Here is a 25,142-nt window from a genome sequence, read left to right on the forward strand (position 1 = left end):
CTTTGAAAGTTGATAAACTTGCAACCCTACTTTTTAGAAAATGGCCCTTGAATATTTGGTACACCTACTGGAGAGCTCTTCTTTGTCTACACCCATTCAGCATTGTTCACACCCTCTTCAGCCTTAGCCCCACCCATCTCTTTAAGGATTCACATGTGAGGCCATGTGTTAAACAGACTGAGTACGGTAGTGTACTAAACAACCAAGGATTTCAAGACTAAAGGCTGGTTTATACTACGTCTATTGACATGTCTGTAGACCTTTGTCGCAGTGACATCATGAATATTCTATTGTCGTCCGACAACTTGTCCTTGTCGTTATGAAAAAGTATGAACACAAAAACAGGCTGCATGACATCAGCAGCCTGGTGGTCCAAAATAGCATAACTGGTGTATTTTAACACCAATAAACCCATCCGTTTAAGATTGTATTTACTATATGTCAATCTAGAAAACCAGGCAACTAAAAGCAACTTTTCTAAACAATGCTTTTGTTCGTTTCTAGCTTGTTAGCTAGCTAGCTACCAGCCCAGCCTATCGTTTCCTCCAGACAAGCCTGGTTTATCTCCTCTCACAGGGCAGCTTATGGACCGACCGGTTGGAAGGGGAAGGGATGGGAGGAAGAGGAAAGAGCTGGTTGTGTGAGTGTCCATATGGTATGCGTTTATGTGTGTGTCTGTGCTGTGGATTGGACAATAGAGACAATTCAGAGGGGTGTGTGTGTGCTCGCGCATGTGTCTGTGTGCATATACAGTGGGGCAAAAAAGTATTTAGTCAGCCACCAATTGTGCAAGTTCTCCCACTTAAAAATATGAGAGAGGCCTGTAATTTTCATCATAGGTACACTTCAACTATGACAGACAAAATGAAAAGAAAAAAAATCCAGAAAATCACATTGTAGGATTTTTTATGAATTTATTTGCAAATTATGGTGGAAAATAAGTATTTGGTCACCTACAAACAAGCAAGATTTCTGGCTCTCACAGACCTGTAACTTCTTCTTTAAGAGGCTCCTCTGTCCTCCACTCGTTACCTCCACTCCCTGCCTGTGCCATTAAACCCCTACAACTCATCCAGAACGCCGCAGCCCGTCTGGTGTTCAACTTTCCCAAGTTCTCTCACGTCACCCCGCTCCTCCGCTCTCTCCACTGGCTTCCAGTTGAAGCTCGCATCCGCTACAAGACCATGGTGCTTGCCTACGGAGCTGTGAGGGGAACGGCACCTCCGTACCTTCAGGCTCTGATCAGGCCCTACACCCAAACAAGGGCACTGCGTTCATCCACCTCTGGCCTGCTCGCCTCCCTACCTCTGAGGAAGTACAGTTCCCGCTCAGCCCAGTCAAAACTGTTCGCTGCTCTGGCACCCCAATGGTGGAACAAACTCCCTCACGACGCCAGGTCAGCGGAGTCAATCACCACCTTCCGGAGACACCTGAAACCCCACCTCTTTAAGGAATACCTAGGATAGGATAAAGTAATCCTTCTAACCCCCCCCCCTTAAAAGAGTTAGATGCACTATTGTAAAGTGGTTGTTCCACTGGATATCATAAGGTGAATGCACCAATTTGTAAGTCGCTCTGGATAAGAGCGTCTGCTAAATGACTTAAATGTTAAATGTTAAATGTTACCTGTATTAATGGCACCTTTTTGAACTTGTTATCAGTATAAAAGACACCTGTCCACAACCTCAAACAGTCACACTCCAAACTCCACTATGGCCAAGACCAAAGAGCTGTCAAAGGACACCAGAAACAAAATTGTAGACCTGCACCAGGCTGGGAAGACTGAATCTGCAATAGGTAAGCAGCTTGGTTTGAAGAAATCAACTGTGGGAGCAATTATTAGGAAATGGAAGAAATACAAGACCACTGATAATCTCCCTCGATCTGGGGCTCCACGCAAGATCTCACCCCGTGGGGTCAAAATGATCACAAGAACGGTGAGCAAAAATCCCAGAACCACACGGGGGGACCTAGTGAATGACCTGCAGAGAGCTGGGACCAAAGTAACAAAGCCTACCATCAGTAACACACAACGCCGCCAGGGACTCAAATCCTGCAGTGCCATACGTGTCCCCCTGCTTAAGCCAGTACATGTCCAGGCCCGTCTGAAGTTTGCTAGAGAGCATTTGGATGATCCAGAAGAAGATTGGGAGAATGTCATATGGTCAGATGAAACCAAAATATAACTTTTTGGTAAAAACTCAACTCGTCGTGTTTGGAGGACAAAGAATGCTGAGTTGCATCCAAAGAACACCATACCTACTGTGAAGCATGGGGGTGGAAACATCATGCTTTGGGGCTGTTTTTCTGCAAAGGGACCAGGACGACTGATCCGTGTAAAGGAAAGAATGAATGGGGCCATGTATCGTGAGATTTTGAGTGAAAACCTCCTTCCATCAGCAAGGGCATTGAAGATGAAACGTGGCTGGGTCTTTCAGCATGACAATGATCCCAAACACACCGCCCGGGCAACGAAGGAGTGGCTTCGTAAGAAGCATTTCAAGGTCCTGGAGTGGCCTAGCCAGTCTCCGGATCTCAACCCCATAGAAAATCTTTGGAGGGAGTTGAAAGTCCGTGTTGCCCAGCAACAGCCCCAAAACATCACTGCTCTAGAGGAGATCTGCATGGAGGAATGGGCCAAAATACCAGCAACAGTGTGTGAAAACCTTGTGAAGACTTACAGAAAACGTTTGACCTCTGTCATTGCCAACAAAGGGTATATAACAAAGTATTGAGAGAAACTTTTGTTATTGACCAAATACTTATTTTCCACCATCATTTGCAAATAAATTCATAAAAAATCCTACAATGTGATTTTCTGGATTTTTTTCCCTCATTTTGTCTGTCATAGTTGAAGTGTACCTATGATGAAAATTACAGGCCTCTCTCATCTTTTTAAGTGGGAGAACTTGCACAATTGGTGGCTGACTAAATACTTTTTTGCCCCACTGTATGTATGTGTGCTCGCTCGCACCTGTGTGTGTGGTGCATAGTTGATTTACAGTGCAACTGGCAGCTGTTGTGAGTAACTGTCCCTGGTGCAGCAGGCCAAGCTGAACCCATTTGTAAGCCACTGTTTTTGATGAATAGTTCTGTTCCCAGTGTTAATTTATTTCATATATCAGGCGTTACCTATACTTTTGATCTTATGGAAAATGCAACAGAATTGATTTATAATGCCAATTTAACCTATTTTTCTTGGTTGCATTCCATAAATCATTAGACTTTTCCATTTGCAGAGGGTGATTAGACATAATTTCAGTGCTAACCTGTTTGTGATATGGCGAACTATAGGCTGTTCTGTTTATGTATCTACCACAGTGTAACTTTGTCCGAAACACATTTTCTGGCATTCTTCAACGGTCCTTATTAAATTTGTCATTAAACTCACTGTACCACTGAAAGGAGGAAATTAAGTACACGCATACAATGGATTCCTCTGTGCTTTTCCTCTAAACACATTACCATGTACTAATACAGCAATGGAAGTTAGGAACACTCATGAATGTTAGCTAAAATGAGATAAACACTTCTTCATAATGGGTTTATATTAAAACCGGTAAAAAAGGAATGTTCTCATACCAAAACCAGTTTTGCTTTCAATTATCGTTTAACCTTGATTACAGATGTTTTAGCTTTTACTCATGCACATAAACAGTTTTCAAAATGGTTGAGAAGGGTATCTCCGATCTGCATCCTCATCACAGATCCCACACAGCACTCTCCAATGTGATTTATGTGCAATCCCCTCGTGGGAAGTTAGATTTAAAATTCCTCTCATCCCATTGTCTTTGATCCATACTGACTCATACGGCCCAGTGCTCTGAGATGTCCATATTTAGCCTGCTCTCTAACATGCATCAACATTCTCTCTTAACCTGATGTTTCTAGGGTGGAGGCCAGCCTCCCACCTACACATCTGTCATCCTCTTTCTCTCTTCCAATTGTAGGAAGGGCTTATAACCAATGTGGCTATTGCAGGAAATCTCCACAGGCTCTCCTGAGACTGTGTGTGACACACTGCATTCTTATTTGAAGGGCCCATGAGGTCTGAGACAGGGACCACAGCATTGACACAGTCACGTAACAATGTTGACAAGGAGAGTTCTACACACACACACGCACTGTGGCGGCAGGTAACCTGGCGGTTAGAGCGTTTTGCCAGTAACTGAAAGGTAGCTAGTTTGAATCCGAGGCAAAGAAAAAAGTGAAACATCTCTATGCCCTTGAGCAAGGCACTTAACCACAGGTCACCGTTGATAATGGCAGACCTATGCACATGTTTTATAAGCACCCACCAAATTACACACACCCCTTCACTTGGTGGAATTTAATTCGTGTGAATGGGAACATAGTAAAATTGCACGTCCCTGGCAGTGGAAACCTGTTCGTGTTCCAGACAGACATTACACATGGTGACACCTCCCATTTAATGAAAAGTAATGGCTGTTTACATTCGCTTCATATAGAATCCACTGGTATTGATCTCAACATGTGGGTCATTTCACTAATTTGGTGCCTTTTGAGTAGTGTAACTTCATAAAACATGTTTTTAACATTTTGTCTCAGAGCAAGAACAATTTCATAAAGACATGCATTCAGATCTCGAGGTTAAATACAGAAATTACTACAGTAAGTGCCTATTAAGTACCAAATAAAGTCACAGGGTTGACGATTTAATCTTAAATCAGCCATAAATCCCCTTGTGATGGGAATGGAAGCTTGTTGTGTGCAAGAGGGAGTGGCAATTGAATGCAAGCTTCACAAAAAAAATGAAATTGTTAAAATATTTATAGTCTGCATCTATGGGTATTCCAGGAAGCCTGCGGAGGTTCCATGGCAGAAACCTGCTAAAGAGAGGTCAGAACCCATTATAAATCAGTGATCCCTCGTAACACATCAAACCAATCAAATGCCTTGCTTGGGCGGAGCTCCAAGGAAGCTCACCAGATGAATGCCGTTGGAGCAACAGTGTGCGAGGACAATTTCTTTTTTTTTACAAAACAACCACTGGTGACAAAACATTTTAGAATGTTTGTGGCACACTGGGTTTCACAGTATTTCTCTTATTTTGAGATGAGCTAAAGCTCCAGCAAGATGGGAGAAATGGTCTACAATGCTGGCCATATCAATATTTTTAATATTGACGTTTCTGAGCTGTATTTGGCTGTGAAGGCTAGCATGAGCGACACGAAGTAGCTTGCCACAATGAGGTTTGTTTTGAGAAAAGTCAACTAACCTTGTAAGCTACATAGGTATAGCTAGCTACTAGCTAATTCACTTTCTCTCACAATTATAAAGCCAACATTTTTTAAAACTGAAAACAGCATATTATTGACCTGAAAGGTTAACGTTAGCTGTGTTTGCATCCAGGGTCAACGATACTGTACATAAAGCTATGGGAACAATTGCAATCATTTTGCAAGCAACATTGCTAAAATGAATAAAATAAATATCATAAAATGTTACCTGTAATGCTCATCTCCTGTTACTTACTTGTTATCTCCTTAGGCCAGTGCTGCTATCATACTGTAGGCCTATGGCTGCATTGGCGATGCATGACCTATGTATGATAAGCTGCGAAATGGATTCACATAGCTGGAATACTGAGAGTGACAATCAAATAAAACAGATTTGAGATCATACAACTAGACAAAAAGGAAATGTTAATTTGAGAATACAACAGACACATTAGAGACAGAACCACTTCCCCTCTTTATTGCTGGAGTGTAATATGTGATTAATCAGCAGAGACACTAATTCATTTTGAATGATAGTTAAACAATTAAAACAAGTTTAAACACTACACTGTGCCAGGTAGGCTAACGGTTAAGAGCGTTGTGCCAGTAACCCAAAGGTCGCTTGTTTGAATCCCTGAGCCGCCTAGGTGAATAATCTGTTAATACCCTTGAGCAAGGCAATTAACCCCACTTGCTCTTATTAGTCGCTCTGAAACAGAGCGTCTGTTAAATGACAAATGTAAAGAATCAACACTTCAAAATGTACAAATAAGGTAACTCGTATGTTTAATTGAGTAGTAACAAGTAGGCTATTATTACTAAAGCACCAAATCAGGTAAACAAAAAAAACTCCATACCAGCGGTGGCCAACCTTGCACCACTGGTCTCTGATCTACTGGGTGAGAAGTCTATTCCAGCCCAGCAATAGCACACTTGATTATCAACTCATTCGATTTGATAAGTTGAATCGGGTGTGTTATTGATGGACTAAACGGAACCCTGGACACCCAGCAGACCTCCAGCAGGGTTGGCCTGATCCAATTGTAATAGGTTTATACACTGATGTTTAACTGTATTTTTTTGTATACAACATTTGCTAACATACAGTGCATTCGGAAAGTATTCAGACCCTTGACTTTTCCCACATTTTGTATTAGTTTTTCCCCTATATCTACACACAATGCCCCATAATGACAAAGCAAAAACAGGCTTTTAGAAATTCTAGTAAATATATAAAATATATATATACAGTTGAAGTCGGAAGTTTACGTACACTTAAGTTTGAGTCATTAAATCTTGTTTTTCAACCACTCCAAAAATGTCTTGTTAACAAACTACAGTTTTGGCAAGATGGTTAGGGCATCTACTTTGTGCATGACACAAGTAATTTTTCCAACAATTGTTTACAGGCAGATTATTTCACTTATAATTCACTGTATCACAATTCCAGTGGGTCAGAAGTTTACATACACTAAAGTGATGTGCCTTTTAAACATCTTGGAAAATTATATCATGGCTTTAGAAGCTTCTGATCGGCTAATTACATTTACATTTAAGTCATTTAGCAGACGCTCTTATCCAGTGCGACTTACAAATTGGAAAGTTCATACATATTCATCCTGGTCCCCCCCGTGGGGAATGAACCCACAACCCTGGCGTTGCAAGCGCCATGCTCTACCAACTGAGCCACACGGGACCACACGGGACTCAAATTAATTGACATAATTTGAGTCAATTGGAGGTGTACCTGTGGATGTATGTCAAGGCCTACCTTCAAACTCTTTGCCTCTTTGCTTGACATCATGGGATAATAAAAATAAATCAGCCAAGACCTCTGAAAAAAAATTGTAGACCTCCACAAGTCTGGTTCATCCTTGAGAGCAATTTCCAAATGCCTGAAGGTACCACGTTCATCTGTACAAACAATAGTACGCAAGTATAAACACCATGGGACCACGCAGCCATCATACCACTCAGGAATTAGACACGTTCTGTCTCCTAGAGATGAACGTACTTTGGTGCGAAAAGTGCAAATCAATCCCAGAACAACAGCAAAGGACCTTGTGAAGATGCTGGAGGAAACGGGTACAAAAGTATCTATATCCACAGTAAAACGAGACCTATATGGACATAACCTTAAAGGCCGCTCAGCAAGGAAGAAGCAACTGCTCAAAAACCGCCATAAAAAAGCCAGACTACGGTTTGCAACTGCACATGGGGACAAAGATTGTACTTTTTGGAGATATGTCCTCTGGTCTGATGAAACAAAAATAGAACTGTTTGGCCATAATGACCATTGTTATGTTTGGAGGAAAAAGGGGGAGGCTTGCAAGCCAAAGAACACCGTCCCAACCGTGAAGCACGGGGGTGGCAGAATCATGTTGTGGCGGTGCTTTGCTGCAGGAGGGCCTGGTGCACTTCACAAAATAGATTGCATCATGAGGGTAGGGAAATTATGTGGATACATTTAAGCAACATCTCATGACATCAGTCAGGAAGTTAAAGCTTGGTCGCAAATGGGTCTTCCAAATGGACCATGGCCCCAAGCATACTTGCAAAGTTGTGGCAAAATGGTTTAAGGACAACAAAGTCAAGGTATTGGAGTGGCCATCACAAAGCCCTGACCTCAATCCCATAAAACATTTGTGGGCCGAACTGAAAAAGCCTGTGCGAGCAAGGACGTCTACAAACCTGCCTCAGTTACACCAGCTCTGTCAGGAGGAATGGGCCAAAATTCACCCACATTTATTGTGGGAAGATTGTGGAAGACTACCTGAAACGTTTGACCCAAGTTAAACAATTTAAAGGCAATACTACCAAATACTAATTGAGTGTATGTAAACCTCTGACCCACTGGGAATGTGATGAAAGAAATAAAAGCTGAAATAAATCATTCTCTCTCCTATTATTCTGACATTTCACATTCTTAAAATAAAGTGATCCTAACTGACCTAAGACAGGGAATGTTTACTAGGATTAAATGTCAGGAATTGTGAAAAACTGAGTTTAAATGGATTTGTCTAAGGTGTATGTAAACTTCCGAGTTCAACTGTATATCACATTTACATCTGTATTCAGACCCTTTTTTGAAGCACCTTTGGCAGCGATTACAGCCTCTTCTTGGGTATGACGCTACAAGCTTGGCACACCTGTATTTGGGGAGTTTTTCCCATTCTTCTCTGCAGATCCTCTCAAGCTCTCAGGTTGGATGGGGAGCGTCGCTGCACAGCTATTTTCAGGTCTCCAGAGATGTTTGATTGGGTTCAAGTCCGGGCTCTGGCTGGGCCGCTCAAGGACATTCAGAGACTTGTCCCAAGGCCACTCCTGTGTTGTCTTGGCTGTGTGCTTAGGCTCGTTGTCCTGTTGGAAGGTGAACCTTCGCCCCAGTCTGAGGTCCTGGAGCAGGTTTTTATCAAGGATCTCTCTCTACTTTGCTCCGTTCATCTTCCCCCCATCCTGACTAGTCTCCCAGTCCCTGCTGCTGAAAAACATCACTGCAGCATGATGCTGCCACCACTATGCTTCAGTGATGGTGCCAGGTTTCCTCCAGATGTGACGCTTGGCATTCAGGCCAAAAAGTTCAACCTTAGTTTCATCGGACCAGAGAATCTTGTTTCTCATGGTCTGATGAGAGTCCTTCAGGTGCCTTTTGGCAAGTGGGCTGTCATGTGCCTTTTATTGAGGAGTGTCTTCTGTCTGGCCACTATCATAAAGTCCTGATTGGTGTAGTACTGCAGAGATGGTTGTCCTTCTGGAAGGTTCTCCTATTTCCACAGAGGAACTCTGGAGCTTTGTCAGTGATCATCGGGTTCTTGGTCACCTCCCTGACCAAGGTCCTTCTCCCCCGATTGCTCAGTTTGGCCTGGCGGCCAGCTCTAGGAAGAGTCTTGGTGGTTCCAAACTTCTTCCATTTAAGAATGATGGAAGTCTTGGGGACCTTCAATGTTGCAGAAATGTTTTTGTACCCTTCCCCATATCTCTGCCTTGACACAATCCTGTTTCGGTGCTCTACGGACAATTCCTTCGACCTCATGGCTTTGTTTTTGCTCTGACATGCACTGTCAACTGTGGGACCTTATATAGACAGGTGTGCCTTTCCAAATCATGTCGAATCAATTGAATTTACCACCGGTGGACTCCAATCAAGTTGTAGAATCATCTCAAGGATGATCAATGAAAACAGGATGCACCTAAGCTGAATTGAGTCTCATAGCAAAGGGTCTGAATACTTATAAGGTATGTTTTATTTTTAATATATTTTCCCCCAAATTTTTAAAATACTTAATGTCCTCCCACAATATGACCTGCCCTATCCAGCAGCTTACACTGAGACTCCTTTACTGACAGCTGGAGCGGCAACTTCATGCTCTTACATGGATGTGATCTACTAATGCATTTGGAGACTGTTTTTTATTTACTCTGATTATGTCAAGATAGCTAGCAAATAGAAAGTTAGCTAGCTGATGACATTTAATTCACTTAGCTAAACAGTGTGTAAAGTTAGCTAGCACCTCAATTTAGTTATCTTACAAAGCTAGCTAATAATACAGTTCACACTGCCTCTGTTTTTTGGGTCCTTACAAAAACAAAATAATAGGCAATCTTCACGATTATTGTCGGTGGTAGCAAAGCGCAACCATGTGGACGAATGGAGACAAGGACAAAAGTGTGTTTGTCACCAGAGTGGTTTAGAACGTGTTGTGACGTTTGACTTTACCAGCATAACTCACTTTCAATAAATATAATCCACACTTGATACCTTCAAAACGAGCACTTAAAACTAGCATGAGCAACAACTACCCGGACGGAAAACAGTGACGCACATAACACACAGCACCCCCTTGTACGCGCGTGTGGGGGAGGGTTCTTGAAACCTGTTTTTGCAATACAACATTCTCCAGCCCTCCAAGGGAGGGGTGTCAACGACATGATTTTGGAGGTATGGCAACACGAGACTAATCTATGGGTAATAATAGCGTTGACGGGTTACACTTGACACACTCAGTTTTCCACCACAAAACACCAGAAATGGCCAAAAAGAGTAGAACCAGCTCACCTGCTTTTACACTATGATTTGACTATTAGATATTAAATGTTTCTTTTGAAAAATATTTAAAAAGGAATAGTACCACCATATTAAAGCGAGAGTTTAGTTCACGTAACAGGGTTGACCTTAAAATAATGGATGGACTTAAAAAGAATCGGTAATCACATTAAATTAATCATCAGAAATGACTTTGTCAATGCAACAAAATAATGAGGGCTTTACAATAATGGTAAATACTTTGGGGTTAAGTGGGATAAAATATTCCTATAATCACAGAGGATGCACGAAGGGACAAGACAAAATGCTGAATTTTGTCACTTTAGCTAGTTTTCAAACATATTAAAATTTGCATTTATTTGAGTTCTCCATGTGGTTTATATTAAAAGGCACTTCATTTAATATAACAGACTTTTAAATATTGGTACACAATTTCTACTGAAAATATCAAAGGGAGGCAAGCAGGCACTTTTTTTTAATGGAATGACCCATATAGCATATCTTTATGTTGGCCTTTGTTGTGATATTACAGACATCATATAGCAGATATGTTTTGTATCAGATTAGATTGTGATGTCTTTGGGAAGACCGGTTGACTGCATCGTATAGGAGTCACATGGAACCATGGGAATTATGCTTTTCATGCTAAAAAAAAAAGACAATTGAGGGAGCATTTGAATTTCAAACCATCATCTGGCACTGTAAACCTTGACTGCCTACCACTATCCAGAAACTGACCCAACAATACTAACTTTGCTCTCCTCAACACTCGAGCAATGAACAATAAAAAGTCCCCTTGCTCCATGAACATATATCTGACAACAAGCTCCTCCTAACTGAAACTTGGCAGCACAATGGTGATTTATTTTCTCTTAACCAAGCTACTCCCGCTGGTTATGGCTACCTGTGTCACCTCCGCACCACCAGCCGTGGTGGTGGCCTCGCTGTACTGTACAACTCTAAAATCTAAATAACCTACTGTCTCTCCCTACTGTCTGTAAATGACTGAACTGTCTCTCCCTACTGTCTCCTCATTTGAATACATTGCTTACAACCCCCCCCCTGCTTACTGTTGCTTAGTGTTATGAATATTCATGTGGACACATCAAACTAAAAACTTGCCTCTGTTTTCATTGCTGTTCTGGACCGTTTCAATATTACCCAAGATGTCAATTTTCCAACTCACATCAATGGACACATACTTGACCTCGTCTGCTCTGTTGGCCTCAACCTAACTCATATTTTCCCCTCCCTGTTCCCACTGTCTGACCACACAATCCTTAATTTCTCACTTACCTCATACTCACAACACTGGCAAACGCCTCATCTCTTTCCGCAACATCAAAGTTGTTGACCCCCTCCAACTCTGATGCCATCTGCTCTGCCCTGCCCCTTGACCACACCCCCAACTCACCTAATGAACAAGCTGCCCAATTCAATACTGCTCTATCTGACTCCCTCAACTCTCTGGCCCCCCTCCAAACTAAACCGGTCTCCTCTTCCCCATGGTTTACCCCTGAGGTCCATGCCCTGTGAAGCGAGCAGGAAGTCTGGCCTCACTGTCCACGCTGAGGCCTACAAACTACACCTCTCCACCTACAGAGATGCCCTCCGTGCTGCCAGGTCCACCTACTTCTCAAACTACTTCAGCCCCGTGATGACACCTTCTCTACTCCCTCCACTGAACTCTGCAACTCCTTCCTTCAGGTTTTCAAGGACAAGATCACCAAAATCAACTCATTACTGACTGATCAATCTCCCTCAGCCACCCCTCTCCCTGTTAACCTTCCAACCGTCACACCTGAAAACTGACTCTCTGAATTTGCCCCATTTGACTCTCCTTATATCTAAAAACTTGTCAAAACTCATGTATTCCAAGTCTACAACTTCCTCCATGGATCATCTCCCCACTGTTCTCATCAAAGCCTGCCTGCCTGTTCTCTGTCCATATATCACACACATTGTCAACCTCTCCCTCGCCCACGGAACTGTCCCCTCCAACTACAAAACAGCTGCAGTCACCTCAATCTTAAAAAAGCCAGGACTGGACACTACCATCCTCAATAACTTCCACCCCATTTCCAACCTCCCCTTCCTTGCCAAGACTCCAGAACCTACAGTTGCCTCCCAATTACAAACCCACCTGCTAATCAACAACCTGTTTGAGTCTCTCCAGTCTGGTTTCCGCCCCTCCACAGTATTGAAACTGCACTCCTCAAAGTTATCAATGACCTCATCTCTGCTGATGCTGGTGCCCTCAACATCCTGATTCTCCTTGACCGGATTGCCACTTTTGACACAGTGAGCCATCAGATCCTCCTCACCAGGCTGGAGAGCCTGGCTACAATCATACCTCACAAACCGGACGCACAACATCTCCCTCAATGGCCACACCTCAGACTCAGCTGCAGTTATACAGAGTGTTCCCAAGGGCTCTGTGCTGGGTCCCTTACTCATCTACATCCTCCCTCTTGGTCAGATCCTCCATCACATCAACCTTGACTTCCACTTCTATGCCGATGACACCCAGATCTACCTCAGCACCAAATCCCTCCTCAACCCACCTCTGACGAACATTGAATCCTGCCTCTACAATAAAAACAAAACTTCCTTAGGCTCAACAGTGATAAAACAGAACTTCTCCACCCTCAGCAAAGCTGGCACCCTCACCATTGACGACACCACTGTCTCGCTCTCCCTCTATGCACGAAACCTTGGCGTCATCCTGGACTCCACCCTTTCATTTGACTACCACATAAGACAGGCTCTTTAAACCTCATTCTTCCACCTCTGTAACATTGCCACGGTCAGGTCCTTCTTCTCCCGTCCTGTCGCTGAAACCCTCATATATGCATTCATCTCCTCCCGTCTTGACTACTGCATCTCACTACCCTCTGGCATCAACTCAAGCTCTCTCCATAAGCTCCAAGTAGTTCAAAAACTCTGCAGCCCAACTCCTCACCAACACTAAGTCCTGACAGCACTTTGGCGACAGGGGCTTCTCCAGGGTTGCTCCAGCCTCCAGCCGTCTGTGACTCGGAGTCCATCACTGTCTTTCAGGCCCTCCTAAAGCCCCACCTCTTTGACAAGGCCTACCCGTAAGACCCCCCCCCCCAGCACACATACATACATACATACATACATACATACATACATACATACATACATACATACATACATACATACATACATACACACATACACACATACATACATACATACACACATACAGTGGGGAGAACAAGTATTTGATACACTGCCGATTTTGCAGGTTTTCCTACTTACAAAGCATGTAGAGGTCTGTAATTTCTATCATGGGTACACTTCAACTATGAGAGACGGAATCTAAAACAAAAATCCAGAAAATCACATTGTATGATTTTTAAGTAATTAATTTGCATTTTATTGCATGACATAAGTATTTGATACATCAGAAAAGCAGATCTTAATATTTGGTACAGAAACCTTTGTTTGCAATTACAGAGATCATACGTTTCCTGTAGTTCTTGACCAGGTTTGCACACACTGCAGCAGGGATTTTGGCCCACTCCTCCATACAGATCTTCTCCAGATCCTTCAGGTTTCGGGGCTGTCGCTGGGCAATACGGACTTTCAGCTCCCTCCAAAGATTTTCTATTGGGTTCAGGTCTGGAGACTGGCTAGGCCACTCCAGGACCTTGAGATGCTTCTTACGGCGCCACTCCTTAGTTGCCCTGGCTGTGTGTTTCGGGTCGTTGTCATGCTGGAAGACCCAGCCACGACCCATCTTCAATGCTCTTACTGAGCGAAGGAGGTTGTTGGCCAAGATCTCGCGATACATGGCCCCATCCATCCTCCCCTCAATACGGTGCAGTCGTCCTGTCCCCTTTGCAGAAAAGCATCCCCAAAGAATGATGTTTCCACCTCCATGCTTCACGGTTGGGATGGTGTTCTTGGGGTTGTACTCATCCTTCTTCTTCCTCCAAACACGGCGAGTGGAGTTTAGACCAAAAAGCTCTATTTTTGTCTCATCAGACCACATGACCTTCTCCCATTCCTCCTCTGGATCATCCAGATTGTCATTGGCAAACTTCAGACGGGCCTGGACATGCGCTGGCTTGAGCAGGTGGACCTTGCGTGCGCTGCAGGATTTTAATCCATGACGGTGTAGTGTGTTACTAATGGTTTTCTTTGAGACTGTGGTCCCAGCTCTCTTCAGGTCATTGACCAGGTCCTGCCGTGTAGTTCTGGGCTGATAACTCACCTTCCTCATGATCATTGATGCCCCACGAGGTGAGATCTTGCATGGAGCCCCAGACCGAGGGTGATTGACCGTCATCTTGAACTTCTTCCATTTTCTAATAATTGCGCCAACAATTGTTGCCTTCTCACCAAGCTGCTTGCCTATTGTCCTGTAGCCCATCCCAGCCTGTTGCAGGTCTACAATTTTATCCCTGATGTCCTTATACAGCTCTCTGGTCTTGGCCATTGTGGAGAGGTTGGAGTCTGTTTGATTGAGTGTGTGGACAGGTGTCTTTTATACAGGTAAGGAGTTCAAACAGGTGCAGTTAATACAGGTAATGAGTGGAGAACAGGAGGGCTTCTTAAAGAAAAACTAACAGGTCTGTGAGAGCCGGAATTCTTACTGGTTGGTAGGTGATCAAATACTTATGTCATGCAATAAAATGCAAATTAATTACTTAAAAATCATACAATGTGATTTTCTGGATTTTTGTTTTAGATTCCGTCTCTCACAGTTGAAGTGTACCTATGATAAAAATTACAGACCTCTACATGCTTTGTAAGTAGGAAAACCTGCAAAATCGGCAGTGTATCAAATACTTGTTCTCCCCACTGTACATACATACACACACACACATACATACACACACACACACACATACATACACACACACACACACACACACACACACACACACACACACACACACACACACACACACACACACACACACACACACACACACACACACACACACACACACAAGCAAAGAAATACACTACTAAGACACTCCTCTCCTCACCATACTGAGCAGTACCTAACCCTTACCCTACCACTTAACCAAACTGGGTTCAAATCCCAACCCTCCTCATACACTGATACATTTATTAATGTTTAGTCTGATGTTTTGATTTGACTCCTGTTTTAATGTTGTTTTTCGTTTCTATAATTGTAAAGCGACTTTGGGTCCTTAAAGTGCTATATAAGTTCCATGTATTACTAGCAGTATTCAACGGAAATCGTTTGCATGGATAGTTTAACAACTGTGTGAGAATTTTGGCACATATACTTAGGCGTACATCTGGCACTTGCCATTTCACATAAAAAATGTTGCACACTATCATAGAAATCACTTAGCTAAAGTAAACAAACAACAATAGCCTCTTTGGAGTTTCTGTATTGTCCGGCCGAGTACAGAGTTCACCATTTCCAACCCTTAATCTTTCCATTCCAGAACACAGTGTCCAGACCAGCAGCAGGAAAGAACACTGCAGCCCAATAAAAGAGGAGAAAAACAACACCTCTCTTCCATGTTCTAATACTAAAGGGCAACTAACTGCAGCCTTGTCATCTGCTAGATGATTCTATATCCCAATAAATCACCAGGGTGTAACCGGTACTCTGGCTGCCACTGCACCACGTTTGAAGTGGCTCCTGGCTTGCAGTGGGTCCCGGCTGCAGCTGCCAGTCCTCCAGGGCTCAGTCCCAGTCTCAGTCCCAGTCCCTTATGGTTATGTCCAGAGGTGGAAAAAGTACCCAATTGTCATACTTGAGGTAAAGTCTAAAAGTGGTTTTAAATATACTTAAGTATCAAAAGTACAAGTATAAATCATTTCTAATTCCTTATTAAGCAAACCAGACCTCATAATTTTCTTGTTTTTTTTGTTTACAGATAGCCAGGGGCACACTCCAACACTTAGACATAATTTACAAACGAAGCGTGTGTTTAGTGAGTCCGTCAGATCAGAGGCAGTAGGGATGACCAGGGATGTTCTCTTGATAAGTGTGAGAATTAGACCATTTTCCTGTTCTGCTAAGCATTCAAAAAGTAACGAATACTTTTGTGTGACAGGGAAAATGTATGGAGTAAAAAGTACATAATTTTCTTTAGGAATGTGGTGAAGGGCCTCCCGGGTGGCGCAGTGGTCTAGGGCACTGCATCGCAGTGCTAAGCTGCGCCACCAGAGTCTCTGGGTTCGCGCCCAGGCTCTGTCGCAGCCGGCCGCGACCGGGAGGTCCGTGGGGCGACGCACAATTGGCATAGCGTCGTCCGGGTTAGGGAGGGTTTGGCCGGTAGGGATATCCTTGTCTCATCGCGCTCCAGCGACTCCTGTGGCGGGCCGGGCGCAGTGCGCGCTAACCAAGGGGGCCAGGTACACGGTGTTTCCTCCGACACATTGGTGCGGCTGGCTTCCGGGTTGGAGGCGCGCTGTGTTAAAGAAGCAGTGCGGCTTGGTTGGGTTGTGCTTCGGAGGACGCATGGCTTTCGACCTTCGTCTCTCCCGAGCCCGTACGGGAGTTGTAGCGATGAGACAAGATAGTAATTACTAGCGATTGGATACCACGAAAATTGGGGAGAAAATGGGATAAAAAAATAAATAATTACAAAATTAAAAAAAGGAATGTGGTGAAGTAAAAGTTGTGTAAAATATAAATAGTAAAGTATATTACAGATACCCCAAAAAACTACTTAAGTAAAAATATTTGAAAGTACTACTTAAGTACTTTACACCACTGGTTATGAATAAGGGGCAACACCAACAGGCACATCACCCGCCCAGTTCTCTTCCTTCTACCCATCTCCCAGCTGTGCACACACACACACACACACACACACACACACACACACACACACACACACACACACACACACACACACACACACACACACACACACACACACACAGACACTTGCCTGTGTACAAGGGGCACATGGATGAAAGGACTTCTGTCTGTTTACAGTGTGATCTGGCCACAATGCGTGCAGCGTCCTGATACCGCTCTGGGGACACAACACATGCATTCTGCTGGCAAAGTGTTCCCTCCGTTCTCTCCCTCAGCCTGTGAGACACGCTTTCCTCTTTGTTTTGGTTCTCATTTGGCGCGGCATTAGCACAACCCTCTCATGCGGAGGAAAGCATGGCTGTTGGATCGGTGGAGAGCCACCTGCTTTGCGGACATGGTTTCAAACAAAGCTCATGTGTTGTGAGTTGAAATGCTACGGAGTCAATTATCTATGTGGCCGTGCCATGTCCTGACATCCAGTGTCCACCCATAAGTTATGAAATAAGTACTAAATGTACTAAAATAATAAAGTCACATCTCTCATGTTTATGCCTATAGTACTGTATACACATTTCAGCGGTCAATAGACTCCTTTAATCACTGTGCTCTAACATCAAAACTGTAATGGTTTCACCCCCTCACCATCTTCATTAGGCCTAGCTACTCAAATAAGATGTACAATACCGCTCTCTAGTGGCAAGAATGAAGTCAATCATGTTGAATGGATTTACAGTGAATTTTCCATTTACTTGCATTGACTCAGTCCAGAATCCCTGCTTATACTGTCCGTTTTGTTCTTCACTCTGATTGGTGTACCTCTCCTGTGTCTTCTAGGTGATGGACAGTTCCATGCCTCTGATTGGTGAGCACGTGGAGGAGGACAGGCAGCTGATCACTGATCTAGTGATCAATAAGATGTGCAGCGTGCTGCTTGGTATCAACACACCACAGCCCAGTGCTGTGAAGGTAAATCTCTTTCACCTCTTCTCCAGAGTGTAACACTTATGGATTTTCATTTGAATTGATTATGTAGATTCGATCTCAAAAGTAATGAACAATTGCTTCAAATAAGCCCTTGTGTAGGGAGTATATCAAACCAACCATGCATCATGCACTATTACTGTCCATTTTCAATGCTTTTCATTTCACAGCCACAGACGACCCAGCCAAGAAGGGCCCAAGGTAAAGAGACCTCCATCGACATCTTATCACCAGTTTGATTGCTACAACAATTGATTGCTGTTGTGGTGAATATGAATATTATGATAGTGTTGAGAAATACACATAGTAGTTCCTTGAGTCTGAGACGAAACATGAGTGTGTGTTCGCTCTGCAGGTGGGCATCGCTCTGGCTCTGGTTCTCCCTCCCAGTCAGCCCAGGGTTCTCCTCAGCGAGCCCGCTCAGCTAACACCTCTCCCAGCCAGGCCTTCCAGCCAGGACCCATCCCACCTCCCGCCGCCACCGGCCCTGGCACCCAGAAACAACCTCCTCAACTGAAGTAAGTGATCAAATGCCTCAAATCTAATTTCCATGATCAAGGCTGATGTTATCACGGGTGTGTAATACTAATACTATCTCCACAGAAGAATATAATTAAGGCATAAGGGGGTGTGTTATATGGCCAATATACCATGACTGAGGGCTGTTCTTAAGCACGACTCAACGCGGAGTGCCTGGATACAGACCTTAGCCGTGGTATGTTGGCCATATACCACAAACCCCCAAAGTGCCTTATTGCTATTATAAACTGGTTACCAACATAATTACAACAGTAAAAATTTATATTTTGTCATACTCGTGGTATACGATGTTATGTACCACGGCTTTCAGCCAATCAGCATTCAGGGCTCGAACCACCCAGTTTATGTCTTATATTGGCCATATACCACACCTCCTCGGGCCTTATTGCTTAATTAGAATTGTAAAGAAATCTACTGTGCTAAGTACAAGATCTCTAGTAAAAGTTCTGTGAAAACCTTAAACTGTCTGATCATTAAAACCTTCTGGGTGAGTACTAGGAATATATCTACTTGGGGCAGATCTGTGCAGATGCCACAAACGGCTGCTAGATGGAGACATTGTATAAAGATTTTACCGTACATGCTCCTGTAGCTCGACACTTCCTGTTTACAAAAATACTCTATTATAATCTCTGACATGCCAACTTTTGTTCCTGTTTAATGGCTGTTAATAATGGCCTGCATTTACAGGATGCTCAGCTCCAGCCACCTCTTCAGATAATAATATGTGATAAAAGTGAAACTACCTCTTGAGTTTTGATTCTCTCGTAACTCCTCCCTAGTTCAATGTGGATTGGCTGTACATGGCAAAGGGGTTGTCGGTTGGGCAATTTGCAACTAGATTTCTCCACAACCATTCCTCAGTTTGCCTCCTGGCTCGGATACACTTCGAAAGTTTGACTGTATTTCTGTCCATGTACATTCGTTGGCTTTGCTATAATAAACATTAACATGTGTCTTCTAAGATTAAGCTCCTTTGTAAAAATGTTGTTGGCTTTAGAGAGCAAAGTGCACTAGTTTATTCCCTATTGTGTGTGTCATTGGCCAGCCTCTGTTGATCAAACTGTGCAGTGGCGAAGTTGGCAGAATACGATCCCCTCGCCCCTCTTCACACATGCACATGCATGAATGCACGCACATACATCCACCTTCTCCATGTTGCATGCCCCTCAGGCCTCAGCCTCACTCTCACTTTCGCGCCTTGCAGCAAATCCCAGTCGCTCACCAACACCTTCACTGAGACCCTGAAAGGGAACGCCACGGACGATGAGGCCAAGGCAGAGACCATCCGCAGCCTGCGCCAGTCCTTCGCCAGCCTCTTCTCCGACTAACTTCAACAGACTCCCCATATCCATCCGCCTGCTGTCAGCCATCGGCCTCCAGAAGAGCTCCAAGATACCATTATTTTACAGGACGCGCTCAGTCAACCCACAGAGCGGGAGCTTCCTGTGCACCACTTCCTACTTCCTGTTCTTATCCATAAATGGCAGGTTGAGAGCGTCCACCTCTCAGAATCATCCGTCAAATAAAAAAATTAATTAGGCTATAGTTCATCTAGTACTGCTTGGTTGGTGTAGTTGAGATGTCGGTTTGCATTCTATTTGTTCATCATCTGATTCATTCTTTTGTTTTGGTCATATTTGTGTTTTATCAACTTCAAGGATGTTGATATACTTTGGGAGAGAAAGGCAATATTACAGTATTTATAAATGACCAATAATAGTGTATGAGCTAGGTTCACCAGCCATGCTTAGCACCTTGCCAGTCTCATTTCATAGAAATACGATTGCCATGTCTTGTAGACCCATACATATTGATTGGCTGATATTACAATATAATGATTTGTGATTTTGCTTTGGCCTTTGAGTAACAAAGTATTTTTGATTTAAAATTCCTTGTATTAGGTCAAGATAGTTTAGGCTATATACTGTACCTGTCAATTTGCAATTATACGAGGCGGAAATATTATCTTAAGTCTTCCATCACAGACATTTCTTCCCTAACTTCTAAGCATTTATGAACTATCCAGTGTAAGTAGCGCTATGAACAATTTTTTTTTAAATATTGGGCATTTGATTTACTACTATTCCCTTGCTGTGTATCGAAAGGTGGGAATTATGTACATAACACAGAGAAGAAGTGCTGACATCTTTGCTTCAATAGTTATAAGATCAGTTACCTTTTAATTCTGTACATACTGTAAGGTTGCAAATACTCCTGGGAGAATGACATTTACTTCTGATCCTTGGGTTTTGAATTGAAGCGTTGTCGAATGGAATAGACATGATTTTCAATGTGTTGGTATGTCTATAGCTTACATCCACTTCAGGAAATGACAAAGTCGTCTTGTAATACTCAGCTACCACATATGCACATATTCTATCTACGCTAACGATACTATCTGATAGCTGAATGTCCATATTATCTCCCCCCCCTATCTCATTATAATAGAGAAGGACAGACCAATCGCATGACTGGTGTAGTTTGTTCTTTTGACTTAAGTGCAAACATTTTAAGTCTCTGCGCCCAAATGGATTTTCTGTTTTTGACTGGTATGAAAAATGGCAATTCTATTTCATGGATTGAATATTATTGTCCGCATACTTTCTTTTTAGTAATTGCACTTAAGTCGCACTATCAGCAATATGGGTGAAATTAAACTCCATCTTGATTTAAATACATTTTTAAACAGTTAAGATTGTCTTTTCACTTTCAAACTATTTATTGTCCTAAACATATATGCCAATCATAGTAAGGTATTATTATCAAAATGGACCAAATGATATGTTTGTATTGTAAAACCTGTGTGTTTTAATAATTTTGTCTGTTGAATGTGAAATGCTTCTACAATTCAAAGTACCGACTACTATGAAAAGCCATAACAAAACAACGATTTACTGAAAATCTGTTTTTTTGTTTACTCGTTATCACTGTGAGTGTTAGTTACGCTTCTAACGATTCAATCGTTTTGCTTCTACGAGTGTTGATTTATAGTGTACATAGGTATAATGCTGTAAGCTTGTGAATGCCACACGTCCATAGTGATTTATTTAGTAATTTGTTAATTGACCATTTCAGTAAGCAAATAATGTTAATTAGGCACTGAAGAAATTCAGAATTGAGTGGTGAGGTTATCTAGTAACTACCTCAATTCCAGCAAGCTGTGATGCTAGTAGTAGTTACCACTAATACTCTGAAGTGGGTGGAATTAAGACAAAAAAAAGGAATGGCTTTCACTTGACCTAATCTGTATGTCTGCATGTAATCCTACAATTTTAATCCTAACATTCATACAGTAAATTTGATGTACTGTCTCTCAAGTAGTTATTTCCTGTGAGTAAAAGGCAATAGACCCATACATTAGTCTATCTACGGTCAATAACTAAATGAATATGACATGGTTTTCCTATCATGATTTACATTTACATGTCATTGCAATGGAGAATTAACAGCAATAGCCCTTAAAAATGTATGTTTATTAAAGTGTGCCCAATGCCATTCAACAGATGCTCAGAAGTCATCTACACCAGCGTTGAATAGCCGTCCACATCTCTTATTTTCCAATCTAACAGAACCTACTGTCACATATCCTCTTATGATGAGCATCCGCTGGAAGGCATTGTGTGCCCCCCTGTGTGTTACTGATATAAGTGTGGCATGAAAACTGACCCCTGGTGTGCCTCTGGTGTAACAATATTGTCATGTAAATAATTGCTGTTGTCTGGCTGCTTATACTGTATGAAGTGTGCGATGCATAATGTGTGGTAGTGTTATAGATGCAAGTTATTTTAACATTGTTTTGTTATTTTGTTCAGTTTTTATTAAAAGTGACATATTTTATTACACTTAGTGGTAAGTCTTTTATTTTTCGTATTGACAAAGCATTGTACAGCGACGATTATAAACCCCTGTTATACAACCATGTAATATCCCATCTAAGGTACTGTAGAATGCATAGCATCATGTCCCCATTGTCTTTGTCATAAGGAATACCCAGACACGGGATCTTTAGGACGTGAAACTCATAGAACACAGAGGATTTACAAGGTGAGTGCCCACAAACCAATTTACGGCAACATTGGAATTATCGGCACTTTCCATTGTCTCTGACTGTCTGTCACTTTGTATTTAAAGCATACAACTTTATCAACTACCACCAACCCGCTTTCTGTTTCTGAAGTCCCAGATTTCAGTGTGAGTGTCTGATCACAGACAAGTCTTCTCCATTTAAGGTTGTTAGTGAGTCCTCTGACTTCTCTTGAAAGCACACAACTGTCAGGAGATTTATTGATAATCCCAAAATTCCTTCGACTCAGATTAGTCATTTATTTGAGTTGGCGTGAGGTCTGGGTCTAGGAGTTGGGGAGGGGTAGGAAACTGTTCCAGAGTGCCGGAGGTACGGCAGGATTTAATCCCAACTAGGCACCACACTTAGCTACTTATTGATCCTAACGAATAATTTTGCTTTTGGGAAACCGGGCCAGTTCAGTGTTTGCCTAAATTAAAACCCGCCTAGGTTTCCAGGTCGGATAAATAAATACAAAATATAGTGCCTGTGGCACTCCTGGACCAGTGTTGCCTATCCCTGGAGTAGGTGATTGGCAACGGCCCGGGCCCATTCCAGACCAAATAGTTTTTTGAATTCCTTACTTTGCTATGATCTGGACTGTTAAGAGGTGAGTGTTAAAGTTAATGTCTCTCAGGTGAGTATTCCGTGACCTCTTGGTTAATTTAAGATGAGGATTAAAATCGGGCTTAAAAACCTGCATACCTGTACATATCAGCTGAGTAACATTACACATAGGGCCTGTCGCTGGCCTCAGTCTCTGTAAGGAGTTTTCTCTTCAAATCAAATCAAAGTTTATTTGTCACGTGCGCCGAATACAACAGGTGTAGACCTTAGAGTGAAATGCTTACTTACAGGCTCTAACCAATGGTGCGGGAAAAAAGGTGTGTGTAGGTTAGTAAAGAAATAAAACAACAGTAAAAAGACATTTGAAAAAAGAGTAGCAAGGCTATATACAGACATCTGTTAGTCAGGCTTATTGAGGTAGTATGTACATGTAGGTATCGTTAAAATGACTATGCATATATGATGAACAGAGAGTAGCAGAAGTGTAAAAAGAGGGGTTGGCGGGTGGTGGGACACAATGCAGATAGCCCGGTTAGCCAATGTGCGGGAGCACTGGTTGGTCGGGCCAATTTAGGTAGTATGTACATGAATGTATAGTTAAAGTGACTATGCATATAAGATAAACAGAGAGTAGCAGCAGCGTAAAAGAGGGGTTGGGGGGGGCACACAATGCAAATAGTCCGGGTAACCATTTGGTTACCTGTTCAGGAGTCTTATGGCTTGGTGGTAAAAACTGTTGAGAAGCCTTTTTGTCCTAGACTTGGCACTCTGGTACCGCTTACCATGCGTTAGTAGAGAGAACAGTCTATGACTGGGGTGGCTGGGGTCTTGGACAATTTTTAGGGCCTTCCTCTGACACCGCCTGGTGTAGAGGTCCTGGATGGCAAGCAGCTTTGCCGCAGTGATGTACTGGGACGTACGCACTACCCTCTGAAGTGCCTTGCGGTCGGAGGCCGAGCAATTGCCGTACCAGGCAGTGATGCAACCGGTCAGGATGCTCTCGATGTTGCAGCTGTAGAACCTTTTGAGGATCTCAGGACCCATGCCAAATCTTTTTAGTTTCCTGAGGGGGAATAGGCTTTATCGTGCCCTCTTCACGACTGTCTTGGTGTGTTTGGACCAATCTAGTTTGTTGATGTGGACACCAAGGAATTTGAAGCTCTCAACCTGCTCCACTACAGCCCCGTCGATGAGAATGGGGACGTGTTCGGTGCTCCTATTCCTGTAGTCCACAATCATCTGCTTAGTCTTGGTTACGTTGAGGGATAGGTTGTTATTCTGGCACCACCCGGCCAGGTCTCTGACCTCCTCCCTATAGGCTGTCTCGTCGTTGTCGGTGATCAGGCCTACCACTGTTGTGTCGTCAGCAAACTTAATGATGGTGTTGGAGTCGTGCCTGGCCATGCAGTCGTGGGTGAACACGGAGTACAGGAGGGGACTGAGCACGCACCCCTGGGGAGCTCCAGTGTTGAGGATCAGCGTGGCAGATGTGTTGCTACCTACCCTCACCACCTGGGGGCGGCCTGTCAGGAAGTTCAGCATCCAGTTGCAGAGGGAGGTGTTTAGTCCCAGGTTCCTTAGCTTGGTGATGAGCTTTGAGGGTACTATGGTGTTGAACGCTGAGCTGTAGTCAATGAACAGCATTCTCACATAGGTGTTCCTTTTGTCCAGGTGGGAAAGGGCAGTGTGGAGTGCAATAGAGATTGCATCATCTGTGGATCTGTTTGGGCGGTATGCAAATTGGAGTGGGACTAGGGTTTCTGGGATGATGGTGTTGGTGTGAGCCATTACCCGCCTTTCAAAGCACTTGATGGCTACGGACGTGAGTGCTACGGGTCTGTAGTCATTTAGGCAGGTTGCCTTTGTGTTCTTGGGCACAGGGACTATGGTGGTCTGCTTGAAGCATGTTGGTATTAC

General features: G+C 43.2%; 1 protein-coding gene across 3 annotated transcripts in view; it reads left to right on the top strand.

Moving 5' to 3' along the window:
• The window catches only part of LOC139534160 (synapsin-3-like), a 125,241-nt gene extending 102,804 nt beyond the window's left edge, over nt 1-22,437 (top strand). For 2 of the 3 annotated variants that reach the window (XM_071332995.1, XM_071332996.1), the window contains exons 11-14: nt 17,906-18,037; nt 18,223-18,253; nt 18,408-18,570; nt 19,800-22,437. In XM_071332995.1, the coding sequence (XP_071189096.1) occupies nt 17,906-18,037; nt 18,223-18,253; nt 18,408-18,570; nt 19,800-19,923 (450 nt within the window). In that variant the 3' untranslated portion in view covers nt 19,924-22,437. The remainder of the gene's footprint in view (nt 1-17,905; nt 18,038-18,222; nt 18,254-18,407; nt 18,571-19,799) is intronic. The other variant, XM_071332997.1, reaches the window with a different exon arrangement.
• Nucleotides 22,438-25,142: the final 2,705 nt, after the last annotated feature.

Source organism: Salvelinus alpinus, chromosome 11 (genome assembly GCF_045679555.1).
Source record: "Salvelinus alpinus chromosome 11, SLU_Salpinus.1, whole genome shotgun sequence".
Classification (NCBI taxonomy): Eukaryota; Metazoa; Chordata; class Actinopteri; order Salmoniformes; family Salmonidae; genus Salvelinus; species Salvelinus alpinus.